The 27,982-nt window shown below is 38.9% G+C and overlaps 1 protein-coding gene across 6 annotated transcripts in view; it reads right to left on the reverse strand.

The window, feature by feature from the left end:
* The window catches only part of LOC109397755 (uncharacterized), a 199,072-nt gene that overhangs the window by 46,399 nt on the left and 124,691 nt on the right, over positions 1-27,982 (reverse strand). For all 6 annotated transcript variants that reach the window (XM_062859265.1, XM_029878116.2, XM_029878117.2 and 3 more), the window contains 5 exons: positions 7,588-7,807; positions 6,551-7,531; positions 6,361-6,486; positions 266-385; positions 25-185 (listed from right to left, as the gene is read on the reverse strand). In XM_062859265.1, coding sequence (XP_062715249.1) covers positions 25-185; positions 266-385; positions 6,361-6,486; positions 6,551-7,444 — 1,301 coding nt within the window. In that variant the 5' untranslated portion in view covers positions 7,445-7,531; positions 7,588-7,807. The remainder of the gene's footprint in view (positions 1-24; positions 186-265; positions 386-6,360; positions 6,487-6,550; positions 7,532-7,587; positions 7,808-27,982) is intronic.

The following is a 27,982-nucleotide window of genomic DNA, read 5'->3' on the forward strand; positions in this document are numbered from 1 at the left end:
CAGTGGAAGCTTGAGGGAACATACCTTGTTGTAACACCAGTTGTTAGTGCATCTACTATGCACTGCGTCGGGTTTTGATTGGATTTCTGCATATTCCTCGAACTTCGCGTCCGCTGCCTAGACTTTCGTAACAACTGCTTATAGTTTTCCGCCTTTTTACTGAGGTAGTAATATCGCACACAATCCTGGAAAACGAAACGGCATAGTTATGGTAGTTATATATTTATCAATAGTGGGTTTTGGTTTTCAAGAACGCCAAACTTACCTGCGCACTTTTCCTATCCAAGCTGGCTGCAATCATGCCGAAATTTTTCGGATGTTGCAAAAATTTCTCCCGAAAAACTTCCTTCTCGCCAGCCGTCCACATATTTAAATTTAACCGTTCCTAGGAAAAAAAAAACAAGTACAACATGAACATATGGGTTATAGGTACACCATTCTTGAAACAATACAGGAGTGATTTATTTAGTTAATCGATCCCAGACAACAACCTTAAAATTTATAAATCATGTAATTATTACTTGTCAAACAGTTAATGCTGACTTTTTTTTTGTTTATTTTTTTTAATATTTGGAGAAATAGTTGTTAAGTTTTTTGGAAAACGACTAAAGCTAGGAATTAAAGGCAACAATTTTTTAAGTTATGTATTTTATAGGTGCTTCCATACAATGCACCTACAAATTCAATCTGTGCACGGTTAATAAAACCTTTTTCTGTATGCCGAGAATTCAACAAGTGCCATTGAATTAAATAAAACAACAGGATATTGGCGTTTCCAGTAGCGGGAATTGCGGAATCATTGTTGTTTGGCTTCGCTGGTTGGTGCCCGAGAGTTAGTGCAAGGGAGTGAGGCGTGGACTTGCCACCGGAAAATTAACTAGGGATGAGAGTAATGGCTGAAATTTTTTCATAGTCCATCAATGGAACAGCAACTATTGAACATGGAAGTTTCAAATGAAAATGTTCTTGACCAGAGAGGAACTTTGGAACACGGTAGCCGAGGTGAAGCTGGAACCTGACAATGTGAGTGATGATTAGCAAAAGGTGGACAAAACGGCCAGGGCCCCCATCGGGCTATGTATATAGAAGAGCCGGTACTCTTCCAACAAAGATTGTACAACCGCAAGAGTGCCTCGACGAATCATTGAGTGTAGTACGGCAACTACTGCAGATGGATACTCAGTTCGACATTAACGAAAATGCTGGCTGGATTTGGAGTTGTACTATTTTTTTGGCATCGACTTTGGAGGCTCGGCCAGACGATATTACCATGGTATTGGTCCGATCGAAACTGTATGAGTAGGTATCAAAAGCGGGTAGAGCGGTGCGGTAATAACAGAAAGCGAGCACCGAAACAGTATTCTTTTTCTGTAAGAAACCAACCACTTCAATATGATTGCAGGAAGTGACAGGTTCATGTGATTGTGAGCAATAAATGATCAGACTGACTAGTCTTTTGCCGTGGACTGAAGACAGTGGTGTGTCACATGCCACATCACGAGCGATGAGAAGTTTTCCGATGAGCTGGTTGTACCTAGTCGTCCAGAACGTGCAGAAGCCAATGGCAATGCTGTTAAGGTTTCTCGATATCGTGGAAGTGCAGCTACAAATATCGAATGCCAATTTGAGCTAGGTGTAGATCAAACACCTGAAAATATTCTTAAATGTTTGTTTACAGTGTATCAAACAATTGTTCGTACAGCAATTTTTTGGTCAAAATAATTTTTCATTTAAATGTTTATAACTTTTTTATACGTCAATCAAAAACGCTGAAATTTTGACCAATTATAATCCATATATTAAAGCTCCATTGGTAAAATTTTGAGCGTGATCAATTTATTTTCAGAAAATTTTAGAACTTTTAGTAAAACTTTTAAGATTTTTGAACACATTTTTAAAACATTATATCTTAATATGTACTTGATGAAACTTTTTCATTTTTTTTTGTGTTACAGCTTATACCTACACACTTAGTTAAAATTACCGAAGTCGGTAATTCGTTTACCGAAATTTCAACAGCTGAGCGATCGGTAATCTGTTCGGTAAACGAATCGATTACCGAACGGTCTGTAATTTGGAGCGGCGACCTCAACTGTCAAATTAGCTGAGGCATCGGTAACGCTTTACCGACCTACGGTAATCCGGAACGAGCAGGCTTTCGTGGGTTCTCAGTAGTGTTTTGTTTTTCTTTTTTGTATGTGGATGAAATGAAAAGACTATCATTTTGTCAAACTTTTATTAGCAGGCTATAATGAGCCAACAAATTTATAACAAGCTATAACACTTTATACGCGCCTGTTGTTCCAGATCCCACAGAGTTCGTTGCTTGCTTCTCGAATGCAAGATGCCACCATCCAGTGGAAATATCTGTTATCGGTTGTGTTTAACGAACGTCCGCTTCTGGAGACCGCATATTCTGGCGGCCGGCAGAAATTTGAGAAGTTTCCATGCAAAATCCAAGGCAAAATCTAAGTGCGAGAAGATAGCAATCTGAAACCAAATCGCGTTATAATTCAATAACAAATGTGTAATAAGGCGATATTTGTGGCGTTTCTTACCTCTGTTTATCCTCAAATTTTTCCAGATTCCTGAAAAACTTCTTATTAAAATGCGAGATGAAGCACGGGGTACGCAGTCCTCAGCGGCTAAGGTAAACAAAAATGGCGGAAGCGCAAATAATTTTCAGAATTACCGAAGTCGGTGATCTATAGAGTTCGTTACCGAAAACTCAGCTAAATATTTCACCGTCATCGGTGATCTGAAGAGATTACAGACCTTTCGGTAAAAAAGTTGACAGTTCAAGCTGAATTCACCGAAAGTTCAGCAAAATTGACTGTCAACAATGGCTCATTTACCGAAACATCTGTAAAACTTGGGATTGCCGATCAGTTCCGGTAATTTATTTTACCGAACTACGAGTGTCTGTTTAACTCTGATAAGGCTTTCGTATGCCGCTTCGTTCGAGGTTTTATATTCACTACAAAAAATATAAAAAATCTGTATATGTTCAGAGTGTCATTTGGAAACATATCATATTTTGATCAATAAAAGTGCCAAGTGTTTTCAACTTTTTTTAAACTCTCTTATTGTAATATTTTTATACAGGACCTAGTAAACTACATATGAAGAGTAGGTCTTATGGATTTTTCGTTCAGTTAATGCACTTTTATTGGTGGGAAACGTTTGGCAGATTATATGTGCTAAATATGGTAAATTTTTAAACATCGTCAACTACATAAGCACATTTTTCATATTTTTTGTGGTGAATATAAAACCCTAAACATAGCTGCATATGAAAGCCTTAGGTATAAGATGTAACACAAAAAAATTGGAAAAAAATCATCGAGTACATATTGAGATTAATGTGTTAAAAATGTGTTCAAAAATCTTATAAGTTCTACAAAAAATTCTATAATTTTCTGAAAACTTATTCGATCTCGCTCAAAATTTTACCAATGGAGCTTTAACATATGATTCATGATTGGTCAAATTTTCAGCGATTTTGATTGAAGCATTAAAAAGTTGTAAACATTTGAATGAACAATTATTTTGACAAAAAAAAATCCTGTACGAACAATTGTTTGATACACTGTATGTTCCGGGCACAAAATATGACAAAAAAGCAAGGTCAGAAGGTTATCTTTGTTGTCTATGATAGCGGGTCAAAAGCGGTGGTACCACCTAATCATAATCAGGCACGCCGAATTAATACCATGAGCATGGACGCTAAGATTCTGGTGTTGTATTCGCGGCTTCAAGAGGAACACAGGTCGCGGAATCGGATCGCAGATTGAGGCATTGTCACTGCACGCTTTGCAACAATAGGTGGACAAAGAACAAAACACCCAGAAGTGATATGATGCGAGTTTGCTGGAAGAACTATTGCTTGATGGTTTCGGCGACACAAACATAAACGATGAGAAGTTGTTTTTATTCGGATGAAGTAAAACCTGTAAACACAAGTTTTGGACAACCACGAAGGTTTCGCTTGGAAGGTTTTGTTGTCAGCGTGACACGACTGAATATGGGTAAACCAAAGAGGCACAACAGACGCAATCAACTCTCAATAACAGTGCACGGAATTCGAAGTGGATCAAAACCATGAACGAGAATCCCAAATTCTTCTGCTCAGGCCGCCATTCACCGCTCATGCTCCATGTACCGCTCGTTTCATATGATTTGTATATAAATCATATGAAACGAGCGGTGAATGGCAACCTCACGGTACCTGTTCTTTGATACCGTTGCCTGCCGGACGACATGCCAAGGCTTGTAGGACAGCAAGGGTCAAGCACGGTATTCAAAGAGAAAAAAAAGCTTGCTTGTTGGTTGAAGCATCTGCATTAACCAAAAATGGAACCTTCTCGTAGCGCCGACTTTGCATCCGACCATCTTCTCCTAATCAGCGAGACCCGGCTGTGCTTTGTTATGGTCCATAAGCAAGAGAAAATCGCGCACCGGTTCCACACACCTCGATTGGAAGACGCTGTGGTGAGAAGGTCCTTCGTTGAGGAGCTAGAGAATCGTGCTACGGATATTCCGGAAGGTGGCAGCGTAGAAAATCAATAAAGGGTCATAAAGATTCCCTTCATCACCACCGCACAATGGTCGGAAAAAGATAAAGTTCGACCAAAACTCTTTTTATGTGTTTAAAAGTTATAGGTTGTCTAGATATGTTATATAGTATTTTTAGTGTTTAAAAAGGGGTATTCAAAAATTACGTAACTTCAATAATTTCAAAAACGGTAAAAATCAGCAAACCCCACATTTTTTGCGTTTTTTGTTAGAAAATCAATTTAAATTTAATTAAATGATCATTTTTCGATCAAATCCAATCAAGTTTGTTCAAAACGTGTAAAAAATGTGGGAAGATAAATTTTATTTCAGTCAAAAATGGAAAAAATAACGTAAAACATATGAAAAAACATGACTTTTTTAAATAGCTCTAAATTGAAAAACTGCAAATTTCTGCAAAAAGTTTAAACGTTTTTGTGCAGCCCTAAGCATGATGTTTAATATGTACTATTCGAAATTGCGGCGACACGTGACGACACGAACCGTTTTTCAACTTAAAAATTACCAAAATCCCTAAAGTACAATATATGAAAATTTGAAAAGTTTTGTGACATATTAATTTTGCACCATACGTGCATTCAAACAGTCCAATAACAAGCTTTCATATGCTGGATAACATAAAACATATATTCCATTCTCAAAATATTATTATTTTACTTTTTTCGAATAATTCATTTCTCAATTTTATGACTTAGGCCACTTTGGCAGTGAAAATGTCATTGAAATACAAAAGCTGGTATGCTTTCAGTTAAGAATCATAAAACTACAATACATTATCTTTGTTATAAGGCGAAAAAAAGTTTAAAAATATCAATTCCGTTTTTTGAGAGTTTTGGCCGCTCCTTTGTATGGAGCCCGACCAATGTGCACCGGCGAGAATAATTTGGGTAACAACGCACTCAGCGAAAGCAGTGGAGCACCTGATCACAGATGATACAGGAGCGAAGGAAAACCAAAGCCGCTATAGAGTTACCCCTCGTCTCCACTATTGCCACGTCTAGCCATTTTGCTGCCAGAAAGAGAAAACGTTACAGAAATGTACAACACCGCTGCTTTCCTTGTAAACAGCGAGAGAACATTTCTGTCATGACACATCGTTCAGAAAAAAGCAAGACATTTCTGTCTAGTGGAGACGTTGGGTTAGCGAAAATACGAGGAGCCAAAGTCGTAGCCCGTCAACGCTATTTGATTCCAAGCTAGTAAGCATAGCTTAGTATGTACTAGCAAAAGGCTATAGCCTAGCATAAATTTCACTTAAATGAAGAAAATCACAACACAAGCGAATCGTAAGCAGTGTACGCAGAATATGGCACCGCAAGCGAAAAATAGGCAACAAGGCAAAGGCATAGCAACAACGCTTTGTTTTTTCGTTAGCAGATAATGACAAAATCGCTCCCGAGTTTGTTCACAACAAAAACGGTAGGAATATTTGTCTCGTTCTATTCACATCGTAATTTTCGCATTGTTTTGCAACTGAAACTAGAATCTGAGGATGGCAAGAGTCTTAATTCGTCTAAATGCTCATGAATTCGATGATGTGGGTCGAAAATTTCAGCAGAAAAGCCGAAATATCGGCACACGCACGGCAAGCGATATTTGTTTTATTGCTCTCGTCGCTTGACATGCGTTTGTTGCGGAACGCCTTTGTTACCAACATGCACCGCTTAGGACAAAGCGTTTGTTTTTCGGCGTGATCCGTTTTTCGTATCCTGATCGTAAGGGATCGTGGTCTGGTTTTGGATCAACACAAAATGTATTGAAGGTATATAACCTAAGTCTACGTACCTTGAATTCTGTTTCCATATCTATTAGCGCTCCATTTTCATTATTAAACACTAGCCTTCTTTGTCTGGAGTCTAACATTAAAGGTGGAATCACAGCATATGAACGCATTTTTTTATCCTCCATCGCCTAAAATGTAAAAGAACGTCATTAACCGATCTGTAACCACCTTGAAGATCATCGACAAAATTACCTGCTCCTGAAGACCATCCATGATTTCTTCAAGATCGGCTTCGGATTTAATCCTAGAACCTACACGATTAAATCGCTCTTTATCCTCCCTCTGCTTTCGAAGCTCGGGAAACACCTTCTCGAAAAACTCCCGGTTTTTCGCTTCCTTCGCTTTCCGCTTTGCACTAGCTTCCATCTTATCTACACGTTTGGACCAGTCTTGTGATAACTGCGCGTATCGTTCAGTCAGTTCGATCTGTTTCGCCGCCCGCTCGGATTTTATCTTCTTGAAATGCAGTAACAGTCGCTGTCGGAACGTTTTGTGTCGTTCCTGGATTTCGCGACAACTTTCCGCATCGGACGGCTGATTGTACAGGGGCAGATCGGTGGCAGTGCCAAGCGCACTCAGTACAGCGTGAGCGTTCGACGCTCGTTTTCGATTTTCGGCGTAGATTTGCTGCGCTAAGCTGCGGTGCTTGGGCTGAGCCTCAGCGGTCGTCTCATCGACGGGCGGTTTCGCTGAAGCCTCTTCAAGCGTTTCCTGCTTCTTTTTCAGCATGGCGATCTTCTTCTCCGTCTTGTCGATCTCCACGTCCACCTTGGCAATCTGTTGTAACAGATCATCCTTGGTGGCCCGGAGCTCCTCGGTCGGATCACTTGGCAGCGTTGGTGAGATCGCCTCCACCTGAGGATGATACGCACCGGATGACACCGGTGGATCACGTGTATCAACATTCAGGAGGGATTGCGCAGGTTGACTGTTTTCGTTTAAACGAATCTTTTTAAATGCAGGTGGTCCGGTGTCCGACGGTGCCGGCGGTGGTTGCTGCGCGGATCGTGCCTGCAGGTAATCAGGATTATGGGCTAGCAGGGACATTCGGGGTCGGGTTGATTGTTGTTGTACTGGCTGCTCCATGGAATTTGCTATACTAATAGGTGCAGGTATACTACTCGATACCGAAACCACCGGTACCTGTCGATGGTACTCCGGAACCTGTGGTACCTGGAAAAGAAAGGAAAAATGTGACAACAACCGATCCATGCCGCCGTCCAACTAACCTGTGACACGCGGGTGTAGGGGTTCTCCCGGTAGTAGGAGTTTGTTTGCACATATCTGAGCGGTGCCTCGCGCGCTGGTGCTCCTGCAAATGGTGGATAATTCGCAGCTCCCGCTCCCGGACCGGGTCGGGGTGGCGAGAGAGGACTAGCTGCCGATCTAGGGGCGGATTGCGATGGGGTAGGGCCTCCTTTGCTATAGCTTTGGGCCGGGTCAACAGATCTGAAAGTAGCAATAAGAAAGAATAACATTATTAGTTTTGTTTTTGAATAGGAAGCTCGACTGTCTAACAATATTATACTTCAATGTTAGATTTCGAATGTAAGGTTGATCGAGCCTCGCCGGATCAGGTGGTTACCCTGAGGATAATCCTAAAAACATCCGTGAGTTTAGGATTTCGAATCAACAAGTGTAACTATTGATCTCTCACTATTGAGGGATTTGCACAAAAGTGCACGCGGCCTATCGCTTCTGAAAGGTACAGCCGCGGTTTTCACTCCCTGTTTACTTCATTCTTATGGGAAATAACATTGCGGCGTTTCCTACGGTGCGGCTGTTCCTTTCGAAAACGATAGACCGCGTGAACTTTTGTGCAAAGCCCCTTTTTGAAACATTTCAACGACCGCGCGGTGTTTACGTTTCAAGAAATCTGACAATATAATACGAACGAGGTTTAGGTTCACATTGGCGCACACACAATCTCCCGTGTAACTTCATAAAATCCCCAGAAACACAGGAAACCCTCCTGAGACATTTCTGAGACTCCCTTGAAAACCCGCTGAGAAACTCTCAGTAACTGTTTTGACAGTCCTGAAACGCCTAGGAACCCCATGAATTGCTTTGAAACCTCTGTGATTCCTTTCAACCCTTCTGAAAACTCCCTGTAACTCCCTTGCCAGCCCCCCGAAATCCTCTGAAACGCTTTTGGACCTCCTTTAAATTTCTGAAATGCTTTGAAACTCCTCTAAAACATCTCTGAAACTCTCATAAAAGCGCCCTGAAATCTCCGGACACTAATCCTCCTGAAACACACTTGAAAGCCCTCGGAAACCACCATTTTGAGCTCTCTGAAACTTCTTGAAACGGCTTGAAACGCTTAAAATCTCATCTGAAACCTTCCTGAAACTCCTTTGTAAGCCCTCGGGAACCCCTTCAAAAACCTTTGAAACAAGTTAACTAAATAAATTATACATAAACTATGACCAGACACGAATGCCACATAAGTGGTAAAGTGTCTTTAATAAATATTAATAATAATAATAAACTATGACATTACCGCAAATCTAAGATTGATTGATTATCTTCAACACAAACTAGTGCGCATTTTAATCTTAACCTGTTGAGGAACGCCTGCGAATATTTTTTCTTGATATCAATAGATCGCAACCAAAAAAAAACTCAAACACGCGCTTGCGACAGACTGTGCGCCGGTAGCACCTGTTTCGTTGTTTATCATTCCACAAGCACATGGAAATAGAAACCGAGAAAAAAAGCGAAATCCCACATTAATTATTGAAGCGTACAACGCCACACAAAGGGTAATTCCAACGTTTCCCCATGCTGCTCGCGTGAATTAAAAGCGGAAGAAAGGTTATAAGCCCGATGAGTCACACGGTTGCGCAAATATTTTACGTCGAATAGTGACATTGATTTTTTTTAACTCCTCTACAGCGAACGCGCAACAGCCCAAGTTGAGAGCAACCCGGTGAAGCAACAGAACAGAGAAAACCTGCTATAGTTGAAAATAAACCACACCACCAGTAATTGAATTAAAATAGTCACGGTGTATTATTTACAAACAACGGACGAATAATGACCAGCAGCTCCAAGCTGCGGAAGTAAAAGACGGGGTCACGCAGCCGGTGGAGCTTAGGCGGTGAATGAAGGTGGTATACCTACATATTTTCCATAAATTTACGTCACTTGTTCGTGGCCGATAAGGAGAAAATGTTCAACAACAACCACTAGCTAAAACCAACGGAGGAGACCCGTATAAAGTTGAAAGTCGTCGTCGTCGTCGTCGTCGAGCCATGTCATGGAACTGTTTTTTTTTCTGTTCCCACTAGCACGACTACAACTACTCTGGCAAAGGTTTTACTCCATCCAATTATCGTTCCAAAGCCCAGAGCTAGGAGGAAGGTGTTTTATAATGATGGCTAGGGTGGTTGCAAGCTGGCAGAACTTCAATGAAAGCTATGAATAGCAATAGCAAAATTCGTACCCTGAAATACAAAAGCGTGACTATAAAAAAAATCTGAAAACAATTTTCCAAATTATTTTCAATTGTAGAATCTAGAAATTGATCATGCGACGCTGGGACGTTATGCCAAGAAGAAAAAGAAGAGGAAAGAACTTAAAGGAGTCTCGGAAGATTTTTTGGAGGACCTATCGGAAAAAGAAAACGTGAAAGAATTATTTTAGGAACATATGCAGAGTAGCATGGGACACGCTTGTATGGAAAAAATAAATCCTTGCTCCAGTCAACTTTTTAGATCCCATTTAGGTCCCATATGAACTGTACAAAATTTCAGCGCAATCGGTGAAACTATAATTTAGCGCAAGCGGTTCAAAGTTTGCATAGCATTTGCTATGGGAAAAGTTACACTTTTAAACAAAAAATCCTAGAGGTCACCCTTTGTCTTCTTCATTCAAATCGATCAATGCTTCTTGTAGAAAAATCATTTATAAAACTTTCCTTCGAAGACCTCAAAACAATTGGATGCTTGTGGAACAAGTTATTGCTTTATTACCGATTAGTGATCCAACGAACGGCTTTTTGTTTTGTTTTATTAGCAGCACTGTAGCTGCTGCCTTGGCTGCTGCTGTTTCTGGGGTGGTGTTGCCTCCCGCCATCCCATGCAACAACGGCAACAGCAGTGCTGCTGATAAAACAAAACAAAAAGCCGTTCGTCGGATCACTAATTGATAATAAATCAATAACTTTTTCCACAAGCATCCAATCGTTTTGCGGTCTTCGAAGGAAAGTTTCATAGATGATTTTTCTACAAGAACCATTGATCGATTTAAATTAAAGAGACAATGGACGACCTCTGGGATTTTTTATCTGAAAGTGTAACTTTTCCCATAGTAAATCCTATGAAAACTTTGAACCGCTTGCGCTTAATTATAGCAAGGTTGCAACCATTCATTTGCAAAGATTTACATTCATTTGCTATTATCTCAGTTCAGAAGCATGCTATCGAAAAACAATGTATGGATGAATTTTACCTTGTAGTTTTATCTGAAAGTTTGCCGAATAACATTGGAGTCGCACACGCATTCCAAAGTCGTGAGCGAGCTGTGAAGGCAACTTTCCACAGCGTGAATGAAGTTTATATTCACCGCGTGCAGGGTTGCCTTCACAGCTCGCTCATGACTTTGGTATACGTTTGCGACCCCAATGTTATTCGGCAAACTTTCAGATAAAACTACAAGGTTAAATTCATCCAAACATTATTTTTCGATAGCATGCTTCTGAACTGAGATAATAGCAAATGAATGTAAATCTTTGCAAATGAATGGTCGCAACCTTGAATTATAGTTTCCCCGATTGCGCTGAAATTTTGCACAGTTCATATGGGACCTAAATGGAATCAAAAACGTCGATTGGAGCGAGAATTTGATGTTTGTCCCATACTAATGCAGAGCCTCCGGAGAGAAGAGCATCTGGGAGAATTATATATGTGTGTGTTTGTGTTTGGGCGTCTGTGTGTATATAATTCAATTTCCACTGTTCGGCAATGGTATTATGGAAGAAAGATGTCTGCAGTTGTCTATATGATTTTAACTGATTAGATTCATGCTGCACTGCAGGTGGTCCGTTTTACCCCGTCTTCCTCAATCACACTGCAAACTAAAATCATCTTTTAGCCCGGGAGTTGAAAGATGATAGCTCTGTTGAGATCTAGTGACCCCTTCCAGAATGCCTAGTTACTCTCGTCCATTCCAAAGTCAATTTCAAAAAAGTAACTGGGAATTCTCGTACCTAATTTTCGAACTCTTCCAGAATATATTCTTCGATGGAGTAAACGCTAGCGTAACATTCAAAAAGGACATATCTTCTCTTAGTAAACAAACATGTTTTTGCTTCTGTATGGACTTAAGGATGGCTTAAAGAGTGCTCTTTCTGATAAGGGTGTTGACATGCGTGGGTGGATGTCGATAGGCCCTACACATACGGAAACATGTTTGTTCATGCAAAGCAGATGAGTCCTTTTCAATGTTACACAAAAACTGAGTTTCTAATGGCCAGAATGGCCATTCAAGACAATCAATCAAATTTCGGAGTTTTTTTTTGCCGGTTTTCTAGATGACTTGAAAATTTTCCCGATTTTTAAATTTTCTGGATTACAGTGAAAATAAAATGCTCAAGGTAAATTAAGTGAATGATTTTGAAACCTTAGTTTAACATACGCACCCAATCCTGAATTGCCTGTTCGGTACTTTTTTGACGAAAATAGAACAGCAGAACTATTTCGGTTGTTTCGGTAATCGATTTTACTCGGCTTGGTACAAGGTGTGGCAGTTTATCTTTTTCATAAGTTATTTGAAGTATTTTACATATTTGTCATTGACCTTCACAAGACAGCGACTGAAGCTGAAGACAAGCAGCATTTTGAAACTGTTGAAAATCACATTTCAGGCCAGACATGTCTAAAGTGCCTATCTGCAGAGGAGATGCTCTCTTTGGTTTCCCTCTCTTTCGTTAATATCTCAGCTGTTTATTTGTATTATGATTGTCTCCTTGCATTGAACGATGGTCAAAACAATCGTCTTTTGATTTGCACTGCAAAAATAGTTGAAAAGTGTACCATTACTTTGCAATAATTGAAAGAGAAAGCGAACAAAGAGAGCCTCTCAAATGCAGATGGGACCTATTGAAATGTTTGGCCTGATTTTATACCAAATTTTCCATTTTACTTTTTCTTTATAAATACTCAGAAATGGCAAATTAAGTTCCTTAGATTCACCCAGATCTTCGATCAAGTAGAATGAGTGTTTGAGCCTTCAAGAGTGGAAACTTGACACTAAGGAAGACTGCTTGGTACAGTAAAAATACGCGTATCTTTTTTTTATTTACGTGTATTTTAACTTAGGCTAATTCTACACTTAACCATTATCAGGGTTGTTACGAGAAGCATGGAAAAAAAACCGCGCCAAATCCGCGCGAACAAAATTTGAATCCGCGCCAAATCCGCGCGATTGTGAAATTAAATTCGCGCCAAATCCGCGAGACTGTGGAAGTGAAGTTTCATTTTTCTACATTACGTATATATTGAACATAAAATTTGAACAATCTACAATAGTGTATAAAGGAAAGGCACTTTCAACTGGATTGGATTAATTGAGTGCCGGTGGGAGTTGAACTGTTGATTCGTAAATTAACGCAGTTCATCTTAAATGTTCTAAGCTTTCTACAAATTGAAGACGTTTTGTCACAACTCTATTTCATGTTTTTTTTCAGCAATATTCCTTCAGTAATTTTTAGTAAAAGCTGTAGCAATCTACAGAGCGTTCTTAAAGATATCTGCCAGAGTCCGAAATTCACGAGAATATACCAAAATATTTGTGAAGAAATTTCTAGCAAAGAAAATATTGGAAAAATTTGAAAAAATAATCAAGGAGCTATCCCTTAAAAATCCTAAAAAACCTGAATGAAACGGAAAGAATTTCTGAAGTTTTTATTAACAGTACCTAATACAAACATTTTCAAAAAATTCTTAAAATAATGAGCATGAATTTGAGTAGGACATTGTGAGGGTAATTCTAAGAAATTTGAAAAAATAGCAATGTCTGGAGTATCCCAGTGAGACATTATAGAAAGAAACTTAAACTTAAGATAAGTATTATTCAGGGAGAATACGTTAGGGCTCGTCTACGAATTATTGTAGACTGTTAGGAAGCGGAGGTGGCCTGGTCAAAGTCTACGCTTCATACTAATTTCGTATGGACAAAGTCTATGAGGGTGGTTCTGAAATGGTCAAAAATAAGTCTACGTAGTTTATGAACAGCGTCTTGAGGAAATACTGAAGAAATTTCAAAGGAACACATGGAGAGATGCTTGTACAAACAGAAAATACCTGCCTCCGCAGTTAAAATACTAAAAAATCCCTACTGCAATTATTGGAGGAAATTCTGGGAAAATTCCTGAAAGACATTTTTTTTTTAAGATTTTCTTGCTGGTTTAAAATTCCATCAGGATTTTTTCTAAAATTTTTCCAGGTACTTGTCCATTTATTTATCTATGAATTCCTTTACAGATTCCCCAGGGCTTTTCTCCAAAGTTTTCACTATTAATTCTCATAGAGATTTATATGCTTTTTTATAAATTTCCTTCATAGTGCCACGACAGTTGTTCTAAAATGATCGAAGGATTTCTACTACAAATAGCGTTATAACTATGCGGTGTACCACTCTGAAAATCCCAACGGTAAATCTATTGTTACGGGAGTTCATCTAGTGGCTTCTGATGGATGGATTACTCCAGCCATGGATTCCTGAGAAATATTTGTAATGAAATTCCTAGTATCATTTTTCAAAAGATCAATCAATCCATGCGCGTAGGGAATTTGTCCCCACTGTTCCAATGCCGTGCGCGCTTGTTATACACTACAGCCAGCGTGCACGACTTTGGAACTAAAAAGTCTTACAGTTGTGTCAGAAACTCTTTCGAGAATAATCTTCTTTCGATATTTTTAAAGGATTTTTTTACAGAAAAAAATCAGGCATTGTGAAACAAATCACTCGAGAATTTTATAGATAAAGCTGAATCTTTAATCCAAAAAAAAAAATCATTCAAAAAGATCAACAAGAAAAGAACAATATCAGAAAATATCTATAGAGGAATTCCGTGGATACTTAATGAAGAAGACCTGATTACTTGGATATTGTTATAGAATTTCTAGGAAGTATTCGGAGTAGAGCTCGAAGTTTAGTCTATTCCTCTAAATCCAATGGATAATATGTTGTGTCGAATGATCATTTTTAAAGGTGAGAGAGTGCTAGCATGTTTTACTTAAATACCTATGTTGTAATAACTAATTATGCAAAATGAAGATAATTGCTACGGCAATAAACCACATAGATGAAATGTAACTAACCTAGTTTAGTTCAGACTCCAGAGCTTTCTAGATCATTTTCGTATTGAATTATTTATGAAACATACTGTCCAAAGGCTCTAGGATTCATACCAACGGGAATAAAAGTTTATTAAGCACTAAAAGGGCTTAACTACACTAGTTTACAGCATTTTTGAACTCGGTAAGCTGATGATCGTTTTTGGTGTAAAATCATGCCCTGAGTTCGAAAACGCGAAGGAAAAAAATTACAGTAGAGCGGAAATTTTTTCGACTTTCCATACAAGGTTGATGATTTGAAATCGATTTTTGTTCTATTTTTAAGCAAAGTCACTCACTTCACACATCTCATTCTCTGCAATCAGCTCCGATTGAGCTGATTTTTTTACTGTAACTCACCCACATATGATATGTCAAATAAACGTTGAAAAAGAATTTTTAAATTGTTCTTTTGTTATTGAAAAAAATACATTTCTTCAAAAAATTTTCGAAATTTTGCTAAAATTTAAGAAGATTGTCCCCAAAACTCGCCAATATCTTAATTTTCATCAATCTGACGCAAAACCTGCATTCAGATGATCGAATGGTATTATATTCTGCTTTTAATTTATGGAAAAAGATTTAAAATTGGTTGAACAAAACCCAAGATATTTGAATTTTACAAAATTCCATATTTTAAAAAGTTGTAAAACTCGATATTGAGCTAAAACTCAAAAACTGTTCTACTTTAAATTTTTTGAAGCACGGTTTCGAAATCAGCGCTTAATTATGCTTCAAAAATTTTGGTCATTGACACAAGTTCACGACTTTCGTTTTATTTTGTAAACTAGTGTTGTAGTCGGGGCCCGTAGCGTAATGGCTACACGTTCACTTCATAAGTGGATGGTCATGGGTTCGATCCCAGCGCCGACACTTGCATTTTTTCGTCAGTTGCTCTATTTCCAGTTGCTTTCATTTCCATGTTATCTGTCTCGCTGCTGTCGATGTCTATAATGGACCATCCTTAATGCGCCTAAAGTGCACTCTTTTGAGTGTTTAGATTTAGATTAGAAAATAGACGATTTTTGTGACCATTGGGCAATCCATTTGCCAGGAACTGCTGTGCAGCAATGTTATTGACGTTTCCACGGTAGAAATTGCCTGGACCCCCCTCGTAGACTTTCGTCCATACAAAAATTTTGAAATTTGTAAGAAGTGTAGACTTTGGTCAGATACGCGTATCAGTCGAAGGATAATCATTCAAGAGTGGCCTGGCCACCCAGTCAGCAATTTTAGAAAAAAAAGGGAATTGCTGATACCTAGTTGCCAAAGTTTATAGAATTCTGTATTGATAATAACAGTCCGTGAAAACTGGAACATTCATTTGAAAGTGCAGTATTCACGAGCAGACGAGAATAGCAAATTGATAACAACAGAATCACATAGCCTGTTTTTACATCATAATTTATTATTATTAACTTATCAAAATATATTTTTTTAATAACATGTTTTATTGGGCAATCTTATTTTGTTATGTTCAAGTTATTAGGATATATCCACAAGATAACATTTGAATAATATATTTTGTTGTAGAACAAGTTTAGTTATTATTCTACTATAGAGAATGTACAAATATGTAATGAACAATAACACAACAGTAACAAGTTTACAAATATCCTGTTATTAAGTTGTGATTGGTCTAACAAAACATGTTATTGAATAAGTCCTCCAGGAACATTTTTTTGTTATGATATTTGTTATTTTGTCGCTTATGACAGACAAGTTTATAATATAATATGTTATGCTAATAACATAAAAATTACTGGTTCCATTATACAGTTATTAAGCCAAAATAACATATTTTATTATGCTGTTGACATTTTCTTCTGCTCGTGTTACAAAACATCAGGACGAAGATCTGTGAGATATAAGTTTATAGACTAATACAATAAATTCCATAATGTGGAGCGGACCTGGTGTGATGGTTAGAAAACTAGACTATCACGCCGAGGACCTGGGATCGAATCCCACTCCCGACAAACTAGCAAAATGTGAGTTCTTCCTTCGGAAGGGAAGTAAAACGTGAGTCCCGAGATGAACTAGCCTAGGGCTAAAAATTTCGTTAATACAGATAAAAAAAATCCATAATCTTTAACCGAAACAAACCAGTGTAGTCGATTTAAAGCTTAGCTTGTCGTTGAGTGATGAATATTCTAGTTACTACTAGAATCTAGTAGAATGACTGAAAGATTGTATCGATGCATTTTTTATAATTAACCGCATATGAAGCTCTACTGACAATTTTACAAATTTTGCAATTCTAGATGAACATTTGAAAAGGGCCTATCTGCTTTGCGTAAACAAACATGTTTTTGTCTCTGTAGGGCCTATCTGCATTCACCCACGCCCATCAACACCCTTATCGGAAAGAATGTTCTTCAAGCTATCTGTTAAGGGTGTTGATGTGCGTGGGTGGATGCAGATGGGCCCTACAGAGACAGAAACATGTTTGTTTACAAAAATGTTTCACATGACACCTTATTTTAGGATCAAATTCAGAAAAGTAATTACATTTGAAATTTAACACATCGTCTAAATCTAATTCTAGGATCTGTACTTTAAGTAGACAGCTATAAATAAATTTTAAAAATCACGCTCTTAATTCTTAGTCATGAAAGCCATACGAATCATTCTAAAAAATAATTATTGATTAAGCCTGTGTAAGAATTTCTGCTTAAGGTGAAAAATCAAGAAATCCCATTGCAATTTTTCATACAAACTTTAGAGGCACAAATCTGACGAACAAAGCATCGAGCCAAGTCGCACTTGTTTATCCTGACTTTGCTCACTTGCAAAGAGGCAGCTTTTCAGAATCGAGAGCACTTGTTAAGTTTAAAACAGTCTGTACAGCCGAAAGCTGAAGACGTTGTCCGTGTCTTTTTTTTTACGAATTTTCAAAATTGGTGCTCTTGAAAACGTTAGTAGGGGACCAAGTCGGCCATATTTGTGTTCTCTGATGTTTCTCCTTAAATCTCATAGAAAACCTGCAGTCGAATATGTATATTAGAGGATTCCTTGCGCAATCCCTGAGATGTATGACTTCTGAAAGTTATAAAGAGTTTCTAATAAAAAATCTCGAATGAATTCATCCGCATTCTACGACACATCTGGAACAATTCCGCCAAATTGTCAGAATAATGCCAAACAATTGTTCTTCCTTCCGAGAAAAAAAAACGTGGCACAATTTCGTGGAATTCATGGATAAATTTCTTAACAAATAACAAATTCTACAAATCCACCTCCTGGGGTCTCCAGATAGCTTAATAGCTAAGACTATGGAGCGTTAATCCGAAGACGGCAGGTTCGATGCCCGTTCCGGTCGACAAAATCTTCACGACTCCCTGGGCATAGTGTATCATTGTGCTTACCTCAAATATACAATTTCATACAATGCAATAGCAGGCAAAGAAAGCCCTTCAATTAATAACTGCGGAAGTGCTTAAAGAACACTACGTTGAAGCGAGGCAGGCCAAGTCCCGGTGAGGACGTAGAGCCGTAAAGAAGAAGAAAAATCCACCTCGCATTTTGCTAGCCGTATTCAGAGATTTCCCTGGAGATTGTTACAAAAAATCTTTCGCCTATAATCTTCCCAAACAGCCAATTTAAACAATATGTTCTCTGAGAATTCTGTTGATGTTCTAGAACTGGCAAAGATTTGATAGAAACTGCTGGAGTATTTGTAACCTACCAATATCTTTTTTTTACATATATTTTAGAGATTCGTTCAAAAATCCTTTAATGTTTGCTCTAGAAATTCTGACCCTTTTCAAGTATCTACATTCTTTACCAATGTACAAATCTTTCCTAAAAAATTCATAGCTTCATTAATGAAATTCGTCAGTTTTCTTCATTAAAGGAAACGAGACGTTTTTTTAGCGAAATATTTATCATATAGCTGTATACAAACGCCAAAGTTCTTCGGATACTATCGTTATGGATGAATTTTAACCCTAAAAGGGATTCCTTCATGGCCTCAGTTTCGTGACCTCGCTGAGTGTGTTCCATCAAAGACGAGCTCTGAAAGGCGCCTGGGGTCCGATGGACCCCAGGTATCCCTTTTAGGGTTAAGAGATTACATAGGAAAATTTCATGAGAATTCCTAGAGATATTTTTGAAGAAACTCCTTAAGAAATCCGTGAACGAATTTATGGATGAATTTCTGAAGCAATTGGTGGAAATTATAATGTTACTGGAAAATCCAAGAGTTCAGAAGTAACTTATGCAAAGACCACAGAGAAAACGTGTTAAGAAATGTCAACAAGTTAAAGAGCCCATCAATCAATAACTTTGGATGTGCTGATAAAACACCAATTTGAAAAGTGGAAAGTCAAGTTCCAACGGAAACATAGAGCCAGGAGAAACAAAATATACTACTTACGGCGCATAGCTCGGTAAATGGCCAATCGCCATGCATCTTATTGACTAGTCTGAAGAAAATAAGCGGAATAGTAACTGATGGAGAGCATCGGGATGTGGATTTTGGGACTGGTCCTAGACTGCCTTCCGACGTGTTGAATTGTGTTGATAGTTGGTTAACCTACAAAAGCAATTTTGGGGTTTCTCATAAGCGATGCAATCTAACAATCTCAATATCTACCCTGTCATGTACAATCTGTCTTTCAATACTGCATCCTTTTATTCTTATTATAATTTATTCATATTTTGTTGCGTTGCAACAGCTTGTTCAAATCTTTAAATATGCGTATTTTGATCGCACGAGGAAAATACAAAATAGTTTCTCCCACATTCTTCCCATACAATCCCCATAGTTGCTTCGTACGCTGAAACCGTTTGAAGGAACTTTGTAAAAAAAATGACGAACTATTGTTCTGGGCTTGAGGAAACTCCATAATGTTAATTTCCACAAAAATAAAATAATAGAGAAATAGAAACCGCGATTGTGCTTTGGAGAAAACAATAGATCGCGTAAAGAAAATTATTCTTTATGTATTTACTCAACAAGACTGCAAAGTTCGTCACTTCAAGTGTCGGCCAAATTTTTCATAATTCTGTTTTATTTTCAATAAATTCTTCTGTTTCTTTTGTACAGTCAGCCACCTTACGATGCTGGCCACACTGATTTGATCCATTATGCGTCAGTATTTTGCTTTAGTTTGTGCGGTCCGTCACTGTTAGTGTCGGTACAAAGTTTAGTTTCAATATATCGATTTCATAGCAAGTAGCATATTGGTTCACCAGTCCTCTCAATTGCGAGGTGACGCAAAATCTTTTTCATTTCATAAATTTTCATGGTCTCACTAATCTTCCAAATTGTGAGGTGGCACATTTGTGCTTACCAAAGCGAATCCTTGATCTATGCAACTATCAATCCCTCTCTACTAACAAAACCTCTTCCCGTGACAACTGTGGAGTGTCCAGTAGTACATACAATCTGTAGTAGCAACGGTTGTCGAACTAACATTCCTTCTCTTCCCCGGTAGACCGTAAGGACGTGGCCAGCGCCGTTATTGACCCAATATACTTTGAGCTCTCGAATCGTGTACATTGAGGATGGTGGCAAATCCCAAGCCCCAAGCTTATTGGTTCTCTGTGCAATTTCGCTAACTCAGGTAAATCACGGATTAGCAACTATGAAGTGAACGGTTACCAATGCTCATGCTCATGCTAGAAGAAACAATAGCTCAACAGTAAGAATAGTCTTCCTGGAGTAAATTTTCAGAATCAATTTGCAAGTTTGAAATACAAATTACACTTATTGCACACGCTTCCCATTTCCAACGCATTTTGCATGCATCTGCACATTTTTAGCACCACCCTCCAGTAAACCAATTCGCCGCAAATGAACGCCCGCTCGTTGGCCTGTTACCGTCCATTAGTGTGAATGTTGCCCCGGTTTAACGTTGGTGTTGTTATTGTTGCTTGCTTCACCCCACCCTTCCAGCATGTCCGCCGTTCGTTGTTGCCACTGTGTCAGCAGCAGCCGTCTATACCACTACTTTACCCCGTTGTTGTTGCGTTGACGCCGGGTTCAGCGTTTTCAATGGCAGCCATAAAGATAAATTATATCGCATGTGCCCTCATACTGCGACGGTGTCGACGAGCAGTCGAATGATATTGAAGCTCAGCCGGTTTCGTTCGTTTTACGTTTCGTCGATGACGATGACTTTTTCATTTTTTCCCTGAGCTATCCACCCGTTTCATTTGTGTGAGTTTGGTTGAAAATGTAATCAATGGCGTAAAAAAGAACGTTCTTTAGAGTGGGTCCAGTGTTGAGCAACATATTATAAGTCAGAAAAACTCTTACACATTCTTGAAACTACTTCAAAATCGATTAATATCAAAGGGGAAGCAAGGTACCTAATACCAACTTGGGACCCCTATAAACTATCCGTCTTAAGACTAGCTAACTAACTCGTAATTTTGAAAATAAACTGTTAAACTAACTAAACAGAATTTTGTCAATAATGAATTACCCATAAAAAGTTGAGTATTACCACCATTTTTTAAACTTATCAGGAAAATTTTTGAGTAGTTTTGCGGCATTACAGTCTTTTCTGGGATCAAAAACAACTATATGTTTTCTTATTCCAACGTTCAGAATGGCCCGCTTCAGAGGCTCGTTCACTTTTTGTCCAACGTTCCGAACTTTACTGGAGCTTATTTTAGTAATCTGTAAATTATTTTGATCATTTTAATAGGTTTAAACACACCAGACAACACTTGACACATACCGAAAATATTGTTGGTTTTTGTCAAATAGTTGTTTTTATTACATTTAACCACCATTTTCTATTTTATTTAAAAAACATTGGTAGTTAATACCTTCATGTCATTGTCAACTTACAATTACTCCGGTTTTACGTTGGGAAAACCTTTAAATCCAAAAACTAGTTAATCGGAACTCGTCTATGCAAAGTTCTTAGTCGCTGTATGCATGCGCTCAAAACTTTCGACAGTTATCACCACGCGTCGAAGTCGAACGCCGCGGCTCAACATCGAGCAACTTCGTAACGTAGAAGTGGCTCAAGACTACGCGCAGCAGTTAGCAGTGGCCCTACCAACGGAAGAGCAGCTTGGCGCAGCTACACTTGAAGATGGCTGGAGGGACATCCGATCCGCCATAGGTAGTACCTCGGCTACAGCACTAGGCTTCGCGACTCCGAATCACAGAAACGACTGGTACGACGGCGAATGTGAACAGTTGAAAAACGAGAAGAATGCAGCATGGGCGAGAATGCTGCAACACCGTACGAGAGCGAATGAGGCACGTTACAAACAGGCGCGGAACAGGCAGAACTCAGTCTTCCGGATGAAGAAGCGCCTGCAGGAAGAACGAGATCACGAAGCGATGGAAGAGCTGTACCGCGCTAAGGACACACGAAAGTTCTACGAGAAGCTGAACCGCTCGCGCAGAGGCTTTGTGCCACAAGCCGACATGTGCCGAGATAATCAGGGGAATATTCTCACGAGCGAGCGTGAGGTGGTCGAGAGGTGGCGGCAGCATTACGATGAACACCTCAATGGCGACGTTGCAAGTACCGAAGGTGGCGTGGTAACAGATCTAGGTGTATGTGCACAGGACGAAAGACTTCCGGCCCCTGACCTTCAAGAGATTGAGGAGGAGGTTGGCCGGTTGAAAAACAACAAAGCCGCTGGAGCAGATCAACTACCAAGCGAGCTTCTAAAATACGGTGGAGAAGCACTGGTGAGAGCACTACACTGGGTCATTACCAAGATTTGGGAGGAGGAAGTATTACCGGAGGAATGGATGGAAGGTATCGTGTGTCCCATCTACAAAAAGGGCGACAAGTTGGATTGCGGGAACTACCGCGCGATCACACTACTGAGCGCTGCCTACAAGATACTCTCTCAAATTTTATGCCGCCGTCTATCACCGATTGCAAGAGAGTTTGTGGGGCAATATCAGGCTGGATTTATGGGTGAACGCGCTACAACGGACCAGATGTTCGCCATCCGCCAGGTGTTGCAGAAATGCCGCGAATACAACGTGCCCACACATCACTTGTTCATCGATTTCAAATCGGCGTATGATACAATCGATCGAGAACAGCTATGGCAGTTTATGCACGAATACGGATTCCCGGATAAACTGATACGATTGATCAAGGCGACGATGGATCGAGTGATGTGCGTAGTTCGAGTATCAGGGACACTCTCGAGTCCCTTCGAATCTCGCAGAGGGTTACGGCAAGGTGATGGTCTTTCGTGCTTGCTGTTCAACATTGCTTTGGAGGGTGTAATAAGAAGAGCGGGGATAAACACGAGTGGGACGATTTTCACGAAGTCCGTTCAGCTGCTTGGTTTCGCCGATGATATTGATATTATTGCTCGTAAATTTGAGACGATGGCGGAAACGTACATCCGACTAAAGAGGGAAGCCAGGCAAATCGGATTAGTCATTAATGTGTCGAAGACAAAGTACATGATGGCAAAGGGCTCCAGGGAGGAATCACCGCGCCCGCCACCCCGAATTCATATCGACGGTGATGAAATCGAGGCGGTTGAAGAATTCGTGTACTTGGGCTCACTGGTGACCGACAACAACGACACCAGCAGAGAAATTCAGAGGCGCATTGTGGCAGGAAATCGTGCCTACTTTGGACTCCGCAGAACTCTGCGATCGAATAAAGTTCGCCGTAACACGAAGTTAACCATCTACAAAACGTTGATTAGACCGGTCGTCCTCTATGGGCACGAAACATGGACCCTACGTGCAGAGGACCAACGCGCCCTTGGAGTTTTCGAACGGAAGGTGTTGCGTACCATCTACGGCGGAGTGCAGATGGAAGACGGGACTTGGAGAAGGCGAATGAACCACGAGCTGCATCAGCTGCTGGGAGAACCAACCATCGTCCATACCGCGAAAATCGGGAGGCTACGGTGGGCGGGTCACGTCATCAGGATGTCGGATAGCAACCCGACTAAAATGGTTCTCGAGAGTCATCCGACCGGTACAAGAAGACGTGGAGCGCAGCGAGCTAGGTGGGTCGACCAAGTGGAGGACGATCTGCGGACCCTACGCAGAGTGCGGAACTGGAGACAAACAGCCATGGATCGAGTGGAATGGAGGCGGCTACTATGTACAGCAGAGGCCACCCCGGCCTTAGCCTGACCGGTAAGTACGGTAAGCTATGCAAAGTTATTTTAAAATACAAAATCTTAATAACCAAAAAGTTTTTTTGGATTCTGAGAGAACCACCCTACGAATGGTTCTGATCGCATGTGTATAACACCTGGGTGTCCTTCCGCGCCGCTATATGCATTCTTTCCCCTCATTCGTCGAATGATGCGGTTGCATGATAACGGTGCTATTTTTAGTGTCCAGTCCATATACTTCGTTTGAAGTGCCGCGAAAAGAAGGATGGAATCAGACAACCGAAAGAAAGCAAAAACCGTTACGATGTCGATACCTCACTACTGACTGGCAGGCAGGCATACAGCAGTCAATTTATTTAATGAAACCTGACGCACCACCAAGACAAAACAAGGTGGCAGCGACGCAAATGTGAATCGAAAGCGAAAAGTAGGGCGAATGCAAAACGCAATTAAAACGCGTGAACCTCAGCGAAAACACGTCGTCCTGCCAATATTGCTGCAACGTGATATTCTCCGATGTTTGCATGGCGCGCAAATGTCTAGTGCCTGACCGAGAACGTGAGAATTTAGAAAATTTCCTACCACGGTACGACACCCACCACTACGAAAACGACGGTACACAATTGACACTTGAGGGCAATTCTCGGTCTCAACAATATAATCACATAGGAACCATTACTTAATAATACACATAAACGAATGGAATCCTTCTCGTGTTCCCATTTTTGCACATTGCAGTCCTATCAGTAGTGTTGTTCAAACAAGCATGATGAAAATAAGCTCATCTCATTCATTTTGATATCTTATCGCACAGAACGAATGGGTTGTTTTGACTTTAATCAGAAACGTTTCTAAATATTGAATGTACAGTCATGTGCGATGCATTGTTCGTAGTTGATACAGTCTTATCAATACTTTACTACATAGTTACCGTTACACATACAATACAGTTGCTAACTGCGATGTATGAAAATTCATTATTACCCAGATTTGCAAATGATTGCGGACAAAGGTTACTGCTTCCATTTTTCTTTAGAAGGGGCTTCAGAGGGATTACAGAGGATTTCAAATCAGGGGTGGTAGATCCTACCCACTATGCCCACCCAAATATGCCCACCTGCGCGCCATCTGCTGTTGGTTCTAATTTGTAAACATCTTTTGTTTAGTTGTTTATAAACATCAACAATAGTAAAAACATTAGCGTTTTTCTCTTCCTTTCGGTGCTGATGCTCAGTTTTTTAGGTAATTATCGAAATTTCTTGAGTTGTAGTGTTAAATTATCCTCATATTAAAGCACCAGAACCGCTCTGGGAGTTTTCAATTTTCAACCGATTTCCGCACTCCAAACAAAACGAAAACAGAAACAAGCGAGAGTAGAGGCAAATATTTCATAATGGCGAAAACAAAACACTGATTTTTTTCGGAATAAAATTTTTCAATATAATCTAAATAAAATGTGTGGGATTATGCTTGAATCACATGCTGACTTGCTTTTAGCATGATAAAACGGTGTTAAAATCAATTTTGCGAACGAAAATAGATATTTTCTTGGTTGGCCGTTACGTCCTTCTAATGGTACTAAAATTCAATAGAGGGTAGGCGCAATTTGTTCCCAGTTGACAGCCAGCTTACTCCCCTGTTTCAAATAGGTTTAGAGGTCGTTCCAGGGGATTTCATGGGAATTTCGTGTGGAGTTTCAGAGCATTTTGAGGCGTTTAATGTGGCTTTCCTGAAAACCACCTGGAACTTCCAAAAACCCCAAATAGGTCTTCTGGAGCTTCTCAATGAATTGCAGTTTTTAGGAATCATGTCAGTTATTTTTTTTTTTCTGGAATTGTTTTATGATTTTCTGCTGGGATTCTTCCATGTATTTTTACTAGTATTTTTTCAAGCTATTCGTGCTGGATTGGAAGAATCCTGCACATAATTTCTGGAGAAATACCAGCAGGAAATTCTCATATATTATCTCCATTCATAAATCCCAAAATCCCCCACTTTCATAAGCAATATATTTGAAAATATTTTTTCAATAGCGGGTATAATTTTTATTTTTTCAATACTTCTGAGCAGATTTATAAGTAGAGAAGATTCTGCCAAATAAATGATAGCACTAGCTTACAGCATATGACGAATTTCGCGCCAACTCGACCAACGGTTGGCAGCACCCTCTCAGAATCGAATGAAACTTGGTGGACATAAACAATAGGTGTTTCTAAGCAACTTTGCATATTTTGTTTTTCGAAATTTTTCAAGTGTAACTTTTGAAGAGGGCCTGATTTTTTTCATTGATTTTTTTACTACTATGTATCATCACATCATGTATAGCTTTTATATAAAGTATACGTTTCCAAAAACCTTATAAAATTTCATGATAGTTCACATTTCAAACAAATATATGACCTTTTCAAATGTTGGTCCAAATAAAAAAATATATTGTGCAAATTGCTTCATAAACGAATTTCTATACATCCATAAAGTTTTATCGGCTGATGAGAGGCTACTGAGCCTATATATGGTCATGTTGGCACGAAACACGCTGAAAAATACTCTTTCAATGAAGACATGAAAATAGTTTTTGTTAGAAAAACTTTTTTTCCTTAAATATGTCACAGCAACATTGTTCGGATAAAATGTAGGTAATTGAAATACCTTTCTCCAGAAAAAAAATCATCGATTTAAAAACATAGGGTTTTTTGCAATATTGATTTTAATTTTCAAAACCTTTTTTTTCAGTATAGAAAGAAGTTTTATATTTTTTTTATATTTTTCTACAAAACTTCAATGAATTTCACGATACTCCGCCATACAATACTTTTTTGTAGCTTTTGTCATTTTTGAGTTACCTCGATTAAAAAAAAAACAATGAAAACAAAATAGGCCCACTTAAAAAGTTACTCTTGAAAAATTTCGAAAAACAAAGTATGCAAAGTTGCTTAGAAACACCTATTGTTTATGTCCACCAAGTTTCATTTGATTCTGAGAGGGTGCTGCCAGCCCCATAGAAGGGTTGGCGCGAAATTCGTCATATTTGAATTCGGTAAACTGATGATCGTTTTTGATATAGAATCATGCCCTGAGTTCAAAAACGCGAAAAAAAAATACAGTAGAGCGGACATTTTTTTGACTTTCCATACAAGGTTGATGATTTGAAATCGATTTTTGTTCTATTTTCAAGAAAAGTCGCTAATAACTTCACACATCTCATGCTCCATAATCAATGTTCTGATTGAGCTGAATGTTTTACTGTAACTCGCCTACATATGATATGTCAAATAAACGTTGAGCAAGAATATTTAAATTGTTTTTTTTTCTCATTGAAAAAAAAAATACATTTCTTCGTATATTTTTGGAAATTTGCTAAAAATTAGGGAGATTGTCCCCAAAACTTGCCAATATATAAAATTTAATCAATCTGACGCAAAACCTGCATTCAGATGACCGAATGGTATTATATTCAGCTTTGAATTTATGGAAAAATATTTAAAATTGGTTGAACAAAACACAAGATATTTGAAATTTAGTAAATTCCATATTTTAAAAAGTTGTAAAACTCGATATTAAACTAAGACTCAAAAACTGTTTTCCTTTAATTTTATTGAAGCACGGTTTCGAAATCAGCGCTAAACTATGCTTCAATAGTTTTGGTCGTAGACGGAAGTTCACGACTTTCGTTTAATTTTGTAAACTTGTGTAATGTTTAGGCAACTTTCTTACGAAATCTAACAACGAAGCCCTGAACGACTCATGTAGGGTATCTACTGTCTTTTCCATGTTTTTCCAGGGAGGAATTTTGAAAATTCATAACTCAAAGATAACCCCAAGTTTTAGTTAAATTTATATACTATTCAAAAAATATGCAGAATTATTTTCAAAAATTTGTGAAAGATTTAAAATGCACAAGTTTTCACTCTAGAAATCACACCAAATAGCTAAATTCTTCCAGGTACCGTGATTTCGGGTGAAATTGATCACATTTCATAGTTTCGGGCGTTTAATTTTGGAATAGTTATCAATATGGTCAAACTCAATGCTTTAAAACAAGTGGACACTTTATCAGTCAACGAGGTTGAAACTTTTACTGCAAATCATTTTATTGCAATAAATATCATTTGAAATAAAAAATCAATAATTGTGCTCTCGGGGTGAAATTGATCAGTACACATCACAAAATCAGTACATATCACAAATACCTTTGTAAGTAATG

This window comes from Aedes albopictus, chromosome 3 (assembly GCF_035046485.1).
Source record: "Aedes albopictus strain Foshan chromosome 3, AalbF5, whole genome shotgun sequence".
Lineage (NCBI taxonomy): Eukaryota > Metazoa > Arthropoda > Insecta > Diptera > Culicidae > Aedes > Aedes albopictus.